The 17,336-nt window shown below is 33.3% G+C and overlaps 2 protein-coding genes across 2 annotated transcripts; both read right to left on the bottom strand.

The window, feature by feature from the left end:
* Nucleotides 1–2,923, bottom strand: LOC145186290 (protein pigeon-like). The gene has a single exon (XM_080062403.2). It carries the CDS (start codon nt 2,781–2,783, stop codon nt 198–200), a length of 2,586 nt encoding a protein of 861 aa, XP_079918529.2. The 5' UTR covers nt 2,784–2,923; the 3' UTR covers nt 1–197.
* Nucleotides 2,924–9,475: 6,552 nt separating this feature from the next.
* Nucleotides 9,476–11,266, bottom strand: LOC149884481 (uncharacterized). The gene has a single exon (XM_090096126.1). The coding sequence runs from the start codon at nt 11,264–11,266 to the stop codon at nt 9,476–9,478; it is 1,791 nt and encodes a 596-aa protein (XP_089952252.1).
* Between the last annotated feature and the right edge of the window lie 6,070 nt (nt 11,267–17,336).

Here is a 17,336-nt window from a genome sequence, read left to right as displayed (position 1 = left end):
TTTTTATTGAAGATATTTGTTCATTGAAAAAGAAGTTGTAAAGTAAAAAAAAAAAAAAAAAAGAATCACAAAAATATAAAAATTTGAGAATAAAAAATATATATTTAAGTAAACTTAGAAACTGATAATAAAGAATAGTTAAGAAATGCAATGTTAAAAAAATATAAACTTTATAAAATTATTATTAAAAACTAATACTAGCTCTTTAAAACTAAAGCTTCAGTTTCTGCTAATGATATACTGCGAATAAGTTCTACAGTCTCTTCTTTATCATCTAATACAAGGTCCTTCTTATGCCAATTTAAACATTCTATTAAAGACTGTAATGGTGCAAAACATTCATCAATTAAATACGAATCTGAATTATCAGGTCTTTGTTTCACTCTATAATTGAGGCTAGAAAGGATTTGACGCAGAAGATGTCGATTTCCACTTTTATTATTCCATCTTTTAAGAAAATCTTTAGCTTCTTCCTGGCTTAGTTTTTTTAAAAGGGTTAGTTTAATAACAATGTTTTCTTGTGAGTCATTTAATTCTTCAAGGACTTGAGTGACAAAATGACTATTTATCTCAATTACACAAGCTTCCATGTAAGCTAAGAATTGACGATGAGTTAAATATCTAAATCCCAGGGAGCACAGAAGCTTTTTCATCCCATGAAAGCCAGGAAAACATAGTTCATCTTTAACAACTTTAATTCGCTGCAGTATATGAAACAAGATCACTTCATTTTCATCAAGTGGTTTAAGAATTGAAGTATTCATAAGTGTTTGAAATGTTTTGTTTCCAAATGATCTTAACAACTGCTTCCACAAAGAACTTATTATGATATTTCGTTCTTTAGTATATGCTGTACAAAGATTCTCAACTTTACTTTTTGATAATCCTCTATGATTAGCAAGAATGTAAGTTATCATTTTTTGAGTTGTAGTATTATTTTTCACCTCATTGTCAACTGCATCTTCATCTACACCATCATGTTCAGAAAAAGAGTGATTGGAAATACTGCCATCAGACAAGTTTTGCAAATCATCATTTAAATCTACACCAGCTAGAAATAATAACTTGAATGGGAATCGCTTGCTTCGAGACTTGTCACTTTCATAACAAAGATTATTGTATATGGAGCACCAAAACTGGTTTTTACACTTTGACAACTCTTTCTTCAACTGGAGAATTTGATTTTCAGAATAAAAACTGTAAAACAAATGTGATTGCCTTTCGCCAGTATTATTACGCTCAATTTGACCTCTATAAAACTCTTGTGTAGTAAATGGAAATAGTTTTAAATCTAACTTTGATTCAATATACTTCCACATTCTAACATAATTTTGAGCTACTAAGTACTCTTTCAAAAGTCCACTTGTTTCAAAATTAGAACAATCTTCGCCTAATACATTGATTATACCTTTGCGGATTTTCTTATTATCTAGATGAACTAGTACAATGTGTAATATTGACAAACGAGTGGCAGCATCTGAAAAGCAGAACATTTCAAGTAGCTTTGATGTATTTATTTCAAACTTATATAATTTTTGTGAACTAATATCAAAAATAATTGAGCTATCAATTGAGGATAGTAAAATGTTTGAAGTTGTTTTCAAACTTGGAAAAAATGGAGATTCACTACTAATCAAAATGTTATGGACTGGTTCATGCTCATAGCTAATATCAAGCAAGTGAAAAAACGATTGATGAGCATAAACAAGAACAAAGTCATTAAACATTGTAAAAAAAATATGAGGGTAATGGCCATTCACACTATGACTTGAACATTGCAATTTGAATCCTGCATGTATGCAACAAATTGCATAACTTATTGATTCATTGTCAGCTGAAGAACTTGAAACAGAATGATCAGTATCATTGGAATCATCTTTTAATGTTTGCTGATAACATACATACAATGAACCAGCTTCAGATTGTAGAACACGCATATTGAAATTTGAGCATGATATAAGATCTGTAAGGAGTAAATCATTATAAACAACCTCTGACTGCATGAACTCCATTTTGAATGATAGAGGTAAACTGAATTTAAGTATCGTTTGAAAATTTCCAAGTTCATCAAACTCCAATGCATTCAGAATTCCTTCAGAATCTGTACTGCCTTCATCTAAGGGATTTAACTCAACATAAAACAATCTCTTAAATTTTAAATCAAACTGTGCCCACACAAATCTTGATGCTATTGGTACAACTGATGAATTACTGTTCATTAATGAACCATCACTTCCAGTAAAGGCAGGAATACGATACAAATTTATTGATTCTTGATGGTGAAAGAAAAGTAAATTTGAAACTTTAGATGAAGCATGATTGCTATCATTGAGAAATTGAACCCGCTGGTATTTTTTCCATCTAACATTCAATGAGAATAATCTCATTTGAGGGTAGATTTCTGAAATATAAGAGTTATAAAGTTCCTGTGAGCTACCTTTCCTCTCTTTACATGAATAAGCAAGTAACGACAGGCTGCTATTAACAGTGGCATTGACAATGAAAAGGCTGTTTTGATGAGTGAATATAGTTTCAGATGAACTAGTGTACTTTTTATAAACTGCTACAAAAGTTTTTTCATTACATAAGTCTTCACAATTCCAAGTAAACAAATATAAGTTATCATCTTTAATTCCTACTACACGAGGTGAAGATATTGAAAAAGATTTTTTTTCTGAAAATTTTTTTTCTTCATTGGTTTCAGCTATGCATTTTTTTGTAAGTATTTCAGCATGAGTTTTAAGCTCATCTTTTAAGCTTACAAGCTCCACTATATCAAACATGCTAGAAAATAAACCAGAAAAGAATAATGTTATAATTTAAATTTACATAGCTTATATGTAATAAGTTATGTAAATTGATAATTTTATGTTATATATACGTTACATAACTATTTTAGATTGTTTTTATTTTCACCACCGTGGAGATTATTCCAGTTAAAAAATAAATTTATTTTTTAACTGGAATAATCTCCGCTTTACTGCATATAACCAATCCAGTTTATTTAACATGACCTCGTTTCTTTTAAAAAAGTGCAGTTCTTTATCACTAACTAAATAACTTCAAATATTAAAATCAACTAAATATTTAGAATAATCATTTGGAATCCTCTAGATTAATGTTAAAGTGTAAGCGATTTTTGTAAATATTAGGGAATTATTAATGCCAGGGTCGTTTTCGCACCAACCGTGAGTATAGCGAAAGTTATTATGATATGTTAAACTACTAAAAAAGAGTACAGAAGCATTAGAAATAATTTTTGCAACCACAAATATGATATTTTAAGGGTTTGTTTAAAATTGTTCTCACCCTGAAACTCAAATCATTTATGTACTAATTTTGATCAATCTTTTTGAAACACTGTTTTCTAGTCTTATCGTATGTGTTCCACACTTATCGTATATACGGTTGACACATCTCAAAATCTGCTTTTGCGTCTGATTGATAATGTTATTATGGTTTCAAATGATAAATGCACCTGTAACCTTTTTGTTTGAATTTTTTGCTGCAACGTTTCAGATGTCACAAACGATGGTAAAGGTTTTGGGATTTGAATTCAGACTGGTTGCTTGCCATTTTAAAACACGTTTTCAGTTGGATTTACGATTTCTGTTGCTGTTTTTAAACTGAAACAAGCTGTTTTTGGTTTTGTTTTCGCTGTAATATTATAATCAACATTTCCACATCGATTAAAATTTGCACATTTTCTACATTACAGCATGGTGATTAACTTCATTATTCTGTTGTACGTCATCAGATAAAATGGATTTACTTGTCCTAAATGAGACTTTTTTTCAAAAATGATACAGCTGCAGATATTCAAGATCACCTTTCCAACGTAAGTGATCGTCAGCTCTTTTGAAATGCTTTAAAATACTTGGATCAATGCATGACTCGATAAAGTTTATGTGAGAAGATGATGATATAGTCACATTGAAAAGTTCGGCTCTAAATAAGTTGTTGGAGCTTTTAGTAACGAATGGAAAAATTCCGGTCTTTTTAAAATAACTTTTGATATTATTTGCCGTAGAAAGATCGATTATGAATCAATTTAAAGCTACTCGTACATTTTCCTTATTTATTTCTTGTCCTTCATGGTCGATGCACCATTGTCAACAAAAGGATTTTTAGAGCAAAAACTCCCTAAGTTTGATAGAAAATTTTTCAAACGTCCTGCTTTTTGCGTACACAATCATACCTATTTTATCAATAGCATCGCGTAATTGATTATTTATATACTGAAAACTATGTTTTCAGCTGCCAGTTTTCGTCTTATTTTATTGTCGTGCTATTAAAGATACAATATTCATTTTTATTTTTACGGTAAAAAGGCATAAACGAATTATTCATTGGACATATGATAAGTAAAGAAACACATATTTTTAACTCATACTTATCGTACAAATACTACATTTATACTATAATAATGTGCAGTTTTAATAATATTGTAAGTTATTCATGTTTTATTTGAATTAAATAAATTTTAAATTAAATTTAGAATTAAACTTTTTGCGTAATCCTTTCAAATTTGTTTAAGCTCATTTAATTGTAAATAAAAAATACTTAAGAAACCTCTAATTGTGCAATTACTTTATAAAAAAAAAAATTTTAAGTTAGAAGAAATGAATATTACGCTATATTCAAGAAATAAATATTATGCTATATTCATAAAAGTAACAATGTATTGCGGTTTCTTTGTATTCAAATGGAAGTGCATGACCATGTTGTTCTTTAATGAAATACAAATGTAAAAAACAAATAACTATTTGTCACAAAATTTCTGTTGAATATTGAAAACCGACTATAAATGTCGATTCACGTTAGGTGTGGAAATGATCCTGTTTCTCTTTACCACTCAAATTTATATCCTTTCTTTTTTTTTTTTAAAAAAAAAAGTATAAATTTGAGTGGAGCATGAAATATTCAATAAAATATAAACGGAGTTTACAAAAATTTTTAAAAATATCTTAAGTCCATGGATCTCACTTTATCGACAAATCAGTGGAGCCAAAACTGCTGAAAAATGTGTTAAAAGAAAGAAAGAAGTATCAAAACACAAAACTGGAAAAAAGTGAACAAATCAGTTCTATAGTTACTGTTTAAAATTTTTTTAAAGCTGCACATCTCGGATCTTTTGTTTGCAGCTTGTTACGTAAATATGAATAAACAATTAAGGAGTAACCCAACGTCAAGCTTGGTTTAAAAGTATTTCAATTGAATGCTCTTGTCAAGTTTACTTGTGAATTTTCGTAACTTTTGTGAAATTCCTATACAAATACAGGATTGGATTTTCGATTTGCAAAGCAGTCTTTTTTTTTTTTAGATTAAAAAAAAAAATTAATTAAAATCGACGATATAACGACGATATTCGCATTTCGGAAATGCGAACCATTTTTTTTGTAGATATTTTCTTTCAAATGGATAATTTAACCACGCGGTGTGCCCACCATAAGTTTCAACTCTTTTTAAATTTTTTCATGCTCATAAAAATGATTAGTTTTTTTCAATTAAACTTTATGGCTCTCCAAGTCTTCTGTAAGAAGATGTGAGGACATCAGCTGCAAGGATGCCTTTTCCCTTTTTATTTTCTGTTGCAATATAATAAACTTGCCGGTAAACTGAAATTTATACTAATATTGAAAACGGAGACGACGAACTCGACCGATGTTGGAGATGGCAATGGTAAAACAGAGTTTCTTAATTCTTGTCATAAACCTAGTGGATAATTTCGATGAATACTAGGAAAGGGTCTCTTGGTGGTAACTCAGGGGCCTTATTTCCATGAATACTCATGTAGATAAATACAAACCATTCCGATGTAAAAGCTAATTAAAACACTGGGATATATGCCTAATCGCGCAATTATAAATTTCAAGAATGGAGAAAACTATTGCTTTAAATGGATGATATTATTGGTGATGTAACACGTAGGATCTAAACATCTAAAAATCAAAGATCTGGAAAGTATATTGAATTGCAACAGGAAATATAAAGGGAAAAGGCACCCTTGCAGTTGATTTCCTCACGTCTTCTCTACAGAAGACTTGGAGAGCCATAAAAGCGACAGGGAGGGTACTGGCGAAAAACCGCAGAGAACAGTCATGTCTGAAATGCTACATATATGGGGATCGGAGGGATGACCGTATACAAGAAGAGGTTTGGCGCAACGTTCAAAGTGTTGATAGCATTAATTGCTTTTTTTTTTACCAGCCAGCAGTATGACCTTGTCATTCAAAGCATAAGCACGTAAAGCAGTTGATGCACTTGATAAATAATTTTTTTTGCATGCGGCAAGAAGAATTTCTTAGTCTTTTTAATTTCCAAACTATAGCAAAGCCAACGTACAATTAAACCTTTAAACAATGCCCTTTGTAAAATGGTTATTATGTTTTTAGCAAACAGACCTGAAAATTGTGCTTAACCGATAAAGAGGGGATAGCACCAATGAACTCGTAACCAGAATAAACCAGCCGCAACTTTAGCCAGTGAAGAAGACCTACCTTTAGGTGATGTCACTACTAGAAAATGCGGGTTCTGGGACAAAATGATTTTTTCATGATCGTTGCGTAAATTTTTGAAAATCGCGGGTTGAAAACATTTTTGATAATGGAGGAGGACGAGAAAAGATATTTTTTCATGATGTGATAAAGCATCATGAAAAAAAAATTTAATTTTTGCAAAGGTGTTTGAATCTTGCGCGAAAAATTTCTTTTTTTATTTGTTCTTGTTTTTGTTCTTGTTTTTCTTCAAGTTTTTGTTTGAGAATTGATTTGTAAATTCCAATTTCGTGCCATCCAACTCCTTTGCTCCTTAAATATTCAATGGGGTCAAGTGTTTTTATGCTTTTGATTTTTCCGTCCTCATTTCTCAAGATCCTTGTTTTTCCGTTCATTTTATTATGTCAAGAAAAAAAAATTTTTTTTTAAAGGATTTTTGAGAATGGGTCCGAGAAGAAATTAAGATAAGATGGGCACATATTTTCTGTCTCTTTTGAAGTATAATCCATCTTTGAGTGAGCTTCCTGTGACCCAGGGTGTTAAAAACAGTCCGTCTCCTTTGTATGTGGCAATTTTCATTCCTTTTCCATTGCTTTTGAGGTAAGCAATACCATTTCCAACAGTTTTTTCGATCAAAGTGGGGGCAAGAGCTCCCAATAAAGGTAAAAGAAGAGGAAGAAACCCTCCTTCTGATTTCATTCCATTTCCTAAAATTTTGTCGATCATATTGGAACCAAGAGAAAAGGCAACACCGCCCAAAGCGGCCTTGCCAAAAACTGGGACGGCTTTAGCCGCAACCCTTCCTAATAAAGGCAAAAGAGCACCGATGAATCCTCCTTCAACTTTTGCGTTGTGTTCCACTTGAGTTTTGCTCATTTTAATGGTGACCCCAACTCCTTGATGGAGAGCTTCCACAATTTTTTGATGTTGAGTTTTTGTCAGAAGCACAACGTCGTTTCCGTGAAAATCATCTTTTGAAAACCGGATGCTGACGGGTTTTCCTTCCATCATTGATTTTTTTATTTTTTCGATCTGTCCCTGAGACACATTTAATTTGACACGAATGTAATTGCTCATTTTTAAAATGCCGGAAAAAATTTATTTCACTTCCCGAATGTGATAACGGATCGTGATGTCCTCGCCGCGAAAGTCGATTAGATTTCCGTTTTGATCGACGCACAGTGACTCAAAGTGAAGAAAAAACGGCAAAAATTATATAACCATTGCATTTTAATATGTATTAAATGAATAGTTATTGTTTTTTTTTGTCTAAAAATCAATTATGTGATTTTAAGTTATTTTTACGTGCAACAACCAGCAAAACGTGAGCGTATCTAAAAAACACGCGCGTATGAAATTTTACACGCGCAAGCAGATTTTTTTTTTAAATTTTTCTTCTCGAATCAAGTAATAGTTTGCATAATACATAATTTATTTTTAAATCTCTTTTTAACTCACTCCAACTTGTAATCAGGCGTGATCACACAGTACACTACCATCCAAATTTAAGTCATAATTATTACCGGGCCCCTCCCCTTTTGCTAAAAACAACGATTGAAAGAATTTTCAAAAAAAATAATAATAATAATTCAGTCATCAACAAAGAGTATATAATAGAATGCTCTTAACATTACTATTATAACTATTTTAAATTTTAATTCATAGAAAATTTTAATTTTTTTAAAATTTCTGTCATCAATTGTTAACCTCCTCTTTTGATAAAAACAATGATTAAAAGAATTATCATTAATAAATAAAAAAAATTCAGACATCAACAAAGAGTAGATAATAGTTCTACTTTGAGCATTACTATTATAACTATTTTAAATTTTAATTCATAGAAAAATTTAATTTTTGATGGCAAATTTAACTATAAATAAAAAATTTCACAAAAGAATCACGACTGTTTAAGAAGAGAAAGAACTTCTACTGGAAGCAATTTCCCATTTTCACATCTATGGTTAGTGAATTGGATGCTCGATATAACTGGATCACTCCTTATCATAAGATAGTTAAACTGGTTTTTCATAACATTTATCCTTGAAATTTTGCATGAATGGTTTAATCTTGCATTTCTAATCTCTTTGTTAAGAGCCTCTAGTGATTCTTCTGAATAAACTCCAATGGGAAGTTCTAATGCATCGGCAATCTGTAAACCATGTTCTAAAAGTTTGTGAACGCTTGGAGGAATAACATACCAATTATATTCAGAAAGAATTTTATCTGTTGTATCATTACAATAATTTTGAAAAGAGCTTGGATCTAAACCATATCCTGAACAAACTGCTTTTAAAATTGTTTTAAGTCTAGAAATGATGTCAACATCTACACCAGTTATCTCAGAGAAAGTAATCGATTCCTCAAAGGCTCTTCTGGCAGTATTAGCATCATTAGTGTTTACAAAACCTTGTTTGGGCATGTCAACAATAAGACTTAGTTCTTCCCTAAACTTCTTTTGGATAAATGCTTTTCTTTCTTTAACTGATTCTTTCTGCTCAGAGGTTTTAGCATAAAATGACCTAATTTTTAATTTATATCCAAGATGAAGAATGTACTCAAAGCATCTTATCCAAAGGTGAAGAGGTGAAAGGCCAAAAGATAAAGCTTCTTTATTGACAGGTTTAGATCTAATCAATTTAACGTCATTCATCTCTGTTGGCTTTGCTGAACATACATTACAGCTTTGAGAAGATGTAGTACTTGTCAGTGCATTAACAACTTTTTAGGGTTCGGACTGTCTGCGCAGATCTGCGCAGATATGCGCAGAAAGTATAATTTGTCTGCGCTGACGTCTGCGCAGACATCGGCGCCGACAAAATTTTCTGCTTTGCAGACGATTTTTTGAAATCAACAAAAAAAAGTTTTAAAGTTATAAAATGTTTTAAAGTTTTATTTTAACTTTATTATAAATTCAGTGATTAGTAACAATAGGAGTTTTCAAAGATTCTTACAGTAATAAAAAAGTATAATGCCGGAGCCTATTCGGTGATTTCTTGACATTCAATTTCATTGAGAATTGCACCTTCTTCAAGAATGTAATCAGTCTTGTCATTTGTGTCCATCAGCACGATATTGGTATACAAGAATACCAGCTTTTCAACTCTCTCATTCGTAAGACGATTTCTTAGTCGCGAGTGAATAAATCGAAAGGTCGACCAAGCTCTTTCTGCTGTAGCCGATGAGCAGATCATTTCGTTAATAGGCTTAACAATTTTGTAAAGAGCAGGATATTTATCGCGACCGATAATGTTCCAATAATTTCGCGCGTTCATCTTGAATATTGTTTCCTTTCCTCTCTCAGGCAGCGCAGCCATTTCTCCTATAAAAGCAATCAACTCATCCTCAGTAGTGTCAGCAATTTCAGATTTGATCTTTTTGGCGAATTCAACTGTAGCAGTGATAAAATCGGTTTTATCTTCATTCAAATATAGACCTTCTGCGGCATTTTTGGGCGTTAACATGAAAGCAACTCCAATACCTGGTGTAAAGAGAAAATCGAGGCGAGATTGCACTTTTTGTTGTATGTCTTTATCGTCCATATATGAATTGTACATTTGACCAAAGTAATCATACACGAGAGACAATGGAGCTTCATCACTTTCTAGCTTTCCGATCACGTTGGAAGGAAATTCAATGCTTTTGACAAGCTTAGAGAGACTGTCCCAAAATGGGTTAGATTTTATCAATGCCATAACATCAGCAGATGTATTCTTTGGTTGAATTTCCTTCAGTAATGTACTTTCTTCGTCTACCAAATTAATAAGAACGTATTTTGATAGCTGGAGACTGCTTATTGATTTATAATAACTAAACCATCGTGTAGATACAGGCATGGACAATGAAAGAGAAATATTTGCTGCAATTCGTCTTTCATCAAACTTTGCTTTCACGATGTGATGATTTTTCACATATTTGATGGTTTTTTCTGCGTCTTTGACTGTTTTTGTGGCCTCAGTTGTAGAAACTATATCCTTCACAAGCAAGTTGACTCCATGAGCTCCACATCCGCAAGCCGAGATGTGTGGATATTTCTCCTCAATGATCCTCCACGCTGATTTCATAACAGGAGCGTTGTCGCTTATGAAACTGGTAAATTTTTGTGAGCCAATCTTCTCAATAACTTGTAAGATTGCCGCGGCAATTGCAGATGAATTTTGAATGATTCCGAATGTATTTATCGAGGTGTAAAAAAAAGGCTTCTGATTGGGCCCTTTAATACAAAAATTCACTATGTGATCGCCTCTTATGTTCGTCCAGCCGTCAGACATTAGTGTTAAGTTTTTTTCAGAGTTCAAAATTTCATTTACAGAAGTAGAACATTTTGTGTATTGTTTGTCGAGCAGAGATCCTGATAAGGCTTTAGCATTCGGGATGACAGATGCGTACGATGGATTGAGCGACTTAACGAAATCCTTAAAGGCCTCCCATTCGACTAAACGAAATGATATACCCGTACGGTAAAAGAAATTAGCAAGCTTCGTATCGATATCATTTTTGAGCTCTTCATTAATTGGTGGATGTACACGCTGCGTCGGTGAATCAGTCGTAGACGGAACTTGCTGAGAATCATTGATTAGATGTGACGGTTTATAATTACGCTTTGAAAACAATCTTTTTTCCTCGACACTGGCGTTTGGACATGTTGATCTTTTATGCGCTGCAAGGCGTTCCTTTGACCATTGAACAGTTTTGTTGCATGCTAAACAAGTGTCAGAACGCTTCTCTCGATCAAGTTTAGTCAAATAATTCGAAATTTTGATGTTTTCCATTTTAAATATTTTGAATGACGAAAATACAAGATTTCTTGATTCTAAATCACTTTAAGTTGTAGTAAGAAACACTTACAAAAGTTTATATCGATTGATTATACGTAGCTCGAACCAAAAAGAAACAGATAAGTAATGAAAAAATCGTAAAAAGTAGATAATTATGCAAAAATAATTTCAGACATTTGATTCAGATAATTTAAATTTTTCTTCTCCATTAAAGTGTCTGCGCAGACGTCGGCGCCGACGTCTGCGCAGATATGCGCATATTTTTGTCTGCGCAGATCTGCGCAGACACATTTTCCGAACCCTAGTTACAAATCAAAAAAAAATTTTTTACTAATAGATTTCTTCATGCTGAGTAATAGCTTAAACCTAATAATCATTAGAAAAAAATCATTCAATTACATTGTGAATTGACACAATTTTAATAAATTAATAAAAAATACTAACACTTTAGCTACTATGTCTCCATAAAATAAATTTCTAAAACTGACTATTTTATCGAACATTTCCGGGTTTTTTTCGTCATAAAAAAAGCATTAATAAAGTGCATCAAATTAATACACAAACTTGCAATGGCTTCAAAAAAAAGTTTTAAATTGTTATGCATCTGGCCTTACCATCATTAAAAGTTATTTGTATTTAGAAACTAAAGACTTTATTTTTTTTCCTTTTTTGCCACTTTTTAAGGATTTTGAGCCACTGTGCGACGATGCGTGTGGTTAACGTGGAAATTTCGGAAACATTGATATTTAGGTAAAACAAATGGGCAGGTCTTTCTATGATCTTAAAGCCAGGACCGACCGGAGGGTAAAAGGAGTAAATGCAATTTACTTGCAATCCGTTGATGTATGCTGGCTCGATGACGTTGTTGATGATTCTGATTGTGTTGACGTCCGAGATTCTGACAATGTCGTCGGACTCGTATTCGGAATTGGAGTCTAATTGTCTTTTTGTGAAGCCCAAAAGGGATGCGATGCTGTTTTCAACGTTCAAATCCATCAAATAATTTAATCCAAGTTTGATGGTTGATTTTAAAGTGTTTGAATTGGATCCAATCTTGATGTTTTCTGGTGAGTAACTGATTTTATTTGTGGTGACGTAACTTGCGCTTTGAGACGCATAATTTTTGATTGTGTTTGAGACGGTTTTTTGCAAATAATTGTTGATGTCGATGATGTCGTAGCTTCCTTTTGGAATGGCAACGTTTTCCCAATTGCCTCCGTTGTTCATGCTGTACCGGAAAGAATTGTTTTTAATTGTTCGTAAAATCTTTTGATATTATGTTGGATTTTCCATCCACTTCGATGATTATGCCTGACATTTTTTTTAATGGGTGAAAAAAATTTTTAGATCATCTCATGATCCGTGGAAATCACAAGTGATTTTTAAATGGTTTTTTTTTGTTGCACCAAAAATGTCAAGTCCGATTCGATATTTTCCCTTGTTTTTTTTTGACGATAAATCGATAACAGCAAATCCGTGATCCTCCTCCCAGCATTTTTTGCAAAAATCTTTGAAAACATCTTTTTTCATGTCTCTGGAAGCGTAAGTTTTATAAATGAGATTTGTGTCATTTTCGTCAAGTGGAATGAGGCAAATAAAGTTGGCATTTGTTCTAATCGCATGTCTGTCAAGATCGACATAATTTTGAGAGAGGTAAAACATGTCAACGTTGGAGTGTCTTCCTTTGGTGAAATATATTTCACACATTTTTTGATTTTCTCCTCTTAAATCGTCAAAGATCATCAAGTTGTTTTTGCTTTTATCGAGATCGGAAGGGTAAGGAACGTTTTCTCCATTATCAAAGAATTGACATTCAATGTCTGTTTCTTCACCACATTCTTTTGAAAGATAATCAATCAAATCTTCAGGGTTTAAATTCAATTTTTTCATCTTTTTTTTATCGAGCAATTGGAGAATGATTTTTTTTGGAAGCTTCTTCTCAAATGCTTTTTTGATTAATCTGTATTCAGGTTGGAAAAGAGATTTTCCAAAAACCTGCAAGTGGTTATAATCAAGCCATCCTTCTCTGAGAAGTAAATTGAGAAGTAAGGTTGTTTTTCCACATCCAGACATTCCAATGATTAGTCCTCGAATGCTTCTTGGCAAAAGCTCAATGTTATTCCTTTTGTTTTCGTCATTGTCAATTTCCAAAGGAATGATTTCCATTTTTTTGATTAAAAAATATTTTTTTTTAAATAAAAAATGTTCTGTGTCAAATGCAAAAGAGAAACTGAAACAATTAATTTGAGAAACGAGGTCTCAAAAAACAACAGAAACATGATCAAAGGAACTTGTGACTCTTGTGGAACGACCAAATGCCAGTTTGTTTCTTCGTCAACAAAAGGGGGAGACTTGGTCGAATCGATCAACAATTTTTCAAAAAAAAATAAAGCTTCCGTTGGCAAAATTTCCTGGAGAAATGCATGTTCCAGGAATGAATTTTGCAGGGCCTGGCACAAACCTGGACAAAAGGCTCACATCCACTGACATGTATCAGGAGTGGAGCAAACCGGTGGATCGAGTGGAAAATGCAGCGTACCATCACGATTTGGCATATAAATATTTAAACGACGTTTAAAGCAGAAATTTGGCAGATCAAATGATGCTTGAAGAAATGAACTCCATTCCAAACCCCACTCAAAAAGAAATAAACAAAAGAAAACTTATTGCGCCCATCATCAAACCCAAAGCCAAATTCGGATTGGGTGTCTCTGCAAAAAAAATTCCCCTGAAATGGACGGATCAGCTTGCAGAAGAGCTTCACAAACCGGTAGTTCGCCATTTTAAAAAAAGAAAAGTGTTTGTGAACGACATCGATGAAATATGGGCTGTCTATTTGGTTGACATGCAATCGTTTTCAAAATTCAACAATGGAATAAAATATTTGCTCATGGTAATCGACTTGTTTTCAAAGTATGGATGGATCGTTCCGTTGAAAAGCAAAACGGGTCTTGAAGTGGCTGAAGCGTTGAAAAAGATTTTTGGTGAAAGAAAGTGCGTCAAAATGTGGGTGGACAAAGGAAAAGAGTTTTACAACAAGCACGTGAAAGCGTTGGGTGTTCAATTGTACTCCACTGAAAACGAGGAAAAAAGTTGCGTCGTTGAGAGATGGAACAGAACGATGAAAGAAAAAATGTTTAAATATTTTTCAGCCAACAGCACCAATAAATACATTGACGTTTTGGACGAAATGGTGAAAAATTACAACAGCACAAAGCACTCGTCCATCAAAATGACACCAATTAAAGCCAGCGATGAAAAGAATAAAAATATGGTCTGGATGAATCTGAATGGAAAGATGCCAAAAGAAAGGCCAGAGCCGAAATTTTTAATGGGAGACAAAGTGAGGATCACAAAAAAGAAGCCCCATTTTGAAAAAGGGTACACACCGAGATGGACTGAGGAGGTTTTTACCGTGTCAAAAATTCAAAAAACGGATCCACCCACGTACAAGATTGTCGACGCCAACGGTGAAGACATTCAAGGCACTTTTTATGAGCAGGAGATGCAAAAGATCAGGAGATGAGCAGGAGATGCATCAAGAAATATTCAGGATTGAAAAAATCGTTCGCAGAACAAAAAGCAAATCACTGGTCAAATGGAAAGGATATCCAGACTCGTTCAACTCATGGGTGGACAATAATGAATTGATCCGTTTGAAAAAAAGTTTCTTTTCATATAAAAAAGATGAATTTCGTGACGATTGAGAATTTTGACGAGAGCAGATTATCAGTTGGAGAGATTTATTCAGCAACCAGGCCCATTCAGTACCAAAAGATTCCGCTTTTTTATGAGTACCCATCTGGAAAAGGTCCTTTTGTTTTGAGAATACCCGTTTTGTTTTCTCTGGGTGTGTTTGAGAACTGCAATTTTGGAACGAAAGAGCTGGAGGGATATTCGATGTCCTTTCTCGGTTTTAATGAAAAAAATGGAATGAGCGAAAAAGAAAAAAAGTTCATCGAGGTAACTGAAAAAATATCAGAATTTCTTCGCGAAAAAGTCAAGGAAATAATTCCAACTTTGAAAAAAGGAGGAAGAACAAAAAAAATAGTGACAGAGGATTTGTCCATTTTCAAAAACAAATCTGAGATGCCACATAGAGCTCCAATTTTTTTCGGAAAATTGTTCGGAAAATAAAATGAGTTAAAACATTTTCTTTTCATATTAAAAAATGCATGCCCCTCACAAGTTTTTTAAAAACGTTTCATCGGCAGAAAGACATGTTGATTCGAGTTTGGAGATCTCGAAAATGTATTTGGGACACATGGATGACAGGATCAAAGAGTTGGAAAAATTCAAAGAGTCGGATCGAACCAAAAATTTGGAAAACTTGGTGGAAAGAATCAAAGAGCTTGAAAATTTGGTGGAGACAATTAAAAATCTGCAAAAAAAGACATCTCAAAATATTATTGTGACAAAAAAAGATTTGGTTCACCCAAACTGTTTCAACATAAACGGTCATCATGAGATTTTTGCTCAGAAAGACATTAAATTTGCTGCTCTTGCTCACACGTCAATATCGTTGTCTGTTGGATTGAGTTTTGAAAGAGGAATCGCAGTCGTCACTTTGATGAACAAAATAAGTGACAAATTAAACTTTAATAAAAACGATGCCATTTTTTCTGAGCCTGTGGAAGACATCGTTTTGGATATAACCAACAACAGCGGCAATGACGTCATTGTCAAAAAAGGCGAAAAGCTTTGCAAAATAAATCACATCGATTCGAATTAAAAAAATCTGTCTTTGTTAAAAAGATGGAAATAATGAAAAACACTGAAAAAATTTATCCAGTTCTTCCAACAGCACCATCCGATGATTCATATCGTCTTCAAAAAATAGGTGAGATCCAAAAAGAAATGGAGGAAGAAAAAGTGAAAAGAATGGCTTTGAGCAAAAAGTACCATCGAGTGGCCAAAATTATTCGTTTCGCAGACGATGGGTTGCAAACGTTGTGCATTGGTTTGGGGATTACAGGTATTGCGCTTTTGTCAACCGTTGTTGCCACTCCAGTTTCGATTGCATGCGAGGGGGTTGCAATTGGATTGGGGGCTTTGTCCATTTTCGGAAATCACCAAAACAAGAAAATGTTGTTGAAGGCTGAAAAGCACGAAAAAATAAAAGTTCTTTCCGAGTCAAAATTGAACACGATTAGCGATCACATTTCAAAATCGCTCATGGACGGGTTTGTGAGCGATTCCGAATACGAATTGGTTCTCAGCGAGCTTCAAAAATTTAAAAACATGACCGAAGAAATCCGAACAAAAGCAAAAAGCAGCATTGACGAATTGACAAAAGAGTCGTTGATCCAAAAAGGAAGAGAAGAAGCCATTCAAGTATTTAACAATCTTTACAAAAAGTGAACGCAAACGCAAAAGCAAACGCAAACGCAAACGCAAACGCAAACGCAAACTCGTTTGTGTTTAAGTTTTTTTTCTCACTATTTTAAAAATGGAGTTCTTTAAAATACATGACCCGAAAAAGAGAGATGAGATAGTGAAAAATTACATGGCCAACAGGGAGAAGCTTTACAATGAGAGCATCAACCGGAACGTTTCAGATGCAAATTATCAGACTGATCTGTCCAAGTTTTTTCAACCGCTCATCGAGAGCAACGAAAAAGTGAAAAACGAGATGAAAAGCATCGCATACAGAGAGGATGACAGAAGTCCACTGGCTTTGACTTATCCAGAAAGCGAGTCGTCTTTTGAAAGTTCGAAAAGTGTTGAAAAAACAATTGGAAAAATGAATGTTGGAAATACAGCATTGGAATATTTGTCAAAATACGCTGCCAAAAAATTTTCTGCAGACAGAGTTTTTGGAATTCACGCAAAAGAACGAGGAAAAATGTTTATTGGGAACAAAGAAATTACCATCAATGAAAACGACGTCATTATTGATGGAGAAAAGTTCAAGGGGACTTTAGGTTTTTGGGAGTTGATAACAAGATCAAGACCTGATATGACAAAGGTGACAGACGAGGACTTGAAAAATTATGAAAAAATACTTGTCGAAACGCATGCAATGGAAAGAGAAGGTAAACCAACCGTACCAAAAGCTTCGAGA

Source organism: Hydra viridissima, unplaced genomic scaffold (genome assembly GCF_058129835.1).
Source record: "Hydra viridissima isolate aposymbiotic clone 2 unplaced genomic scaffold, HvirCarnegie_v1 scaffold_8, whole genome shotgun sequence".
Classification (NCBI taxonomy): Eukaryota; Metazoa; Cnidaria; class Hydrozoa; order Anthoathecata; family Hydridae; genus Hydra; species Hydra viridissima.
This window is presented reverse-complemented; position numbering and strand designations above follow the sequence as displayed.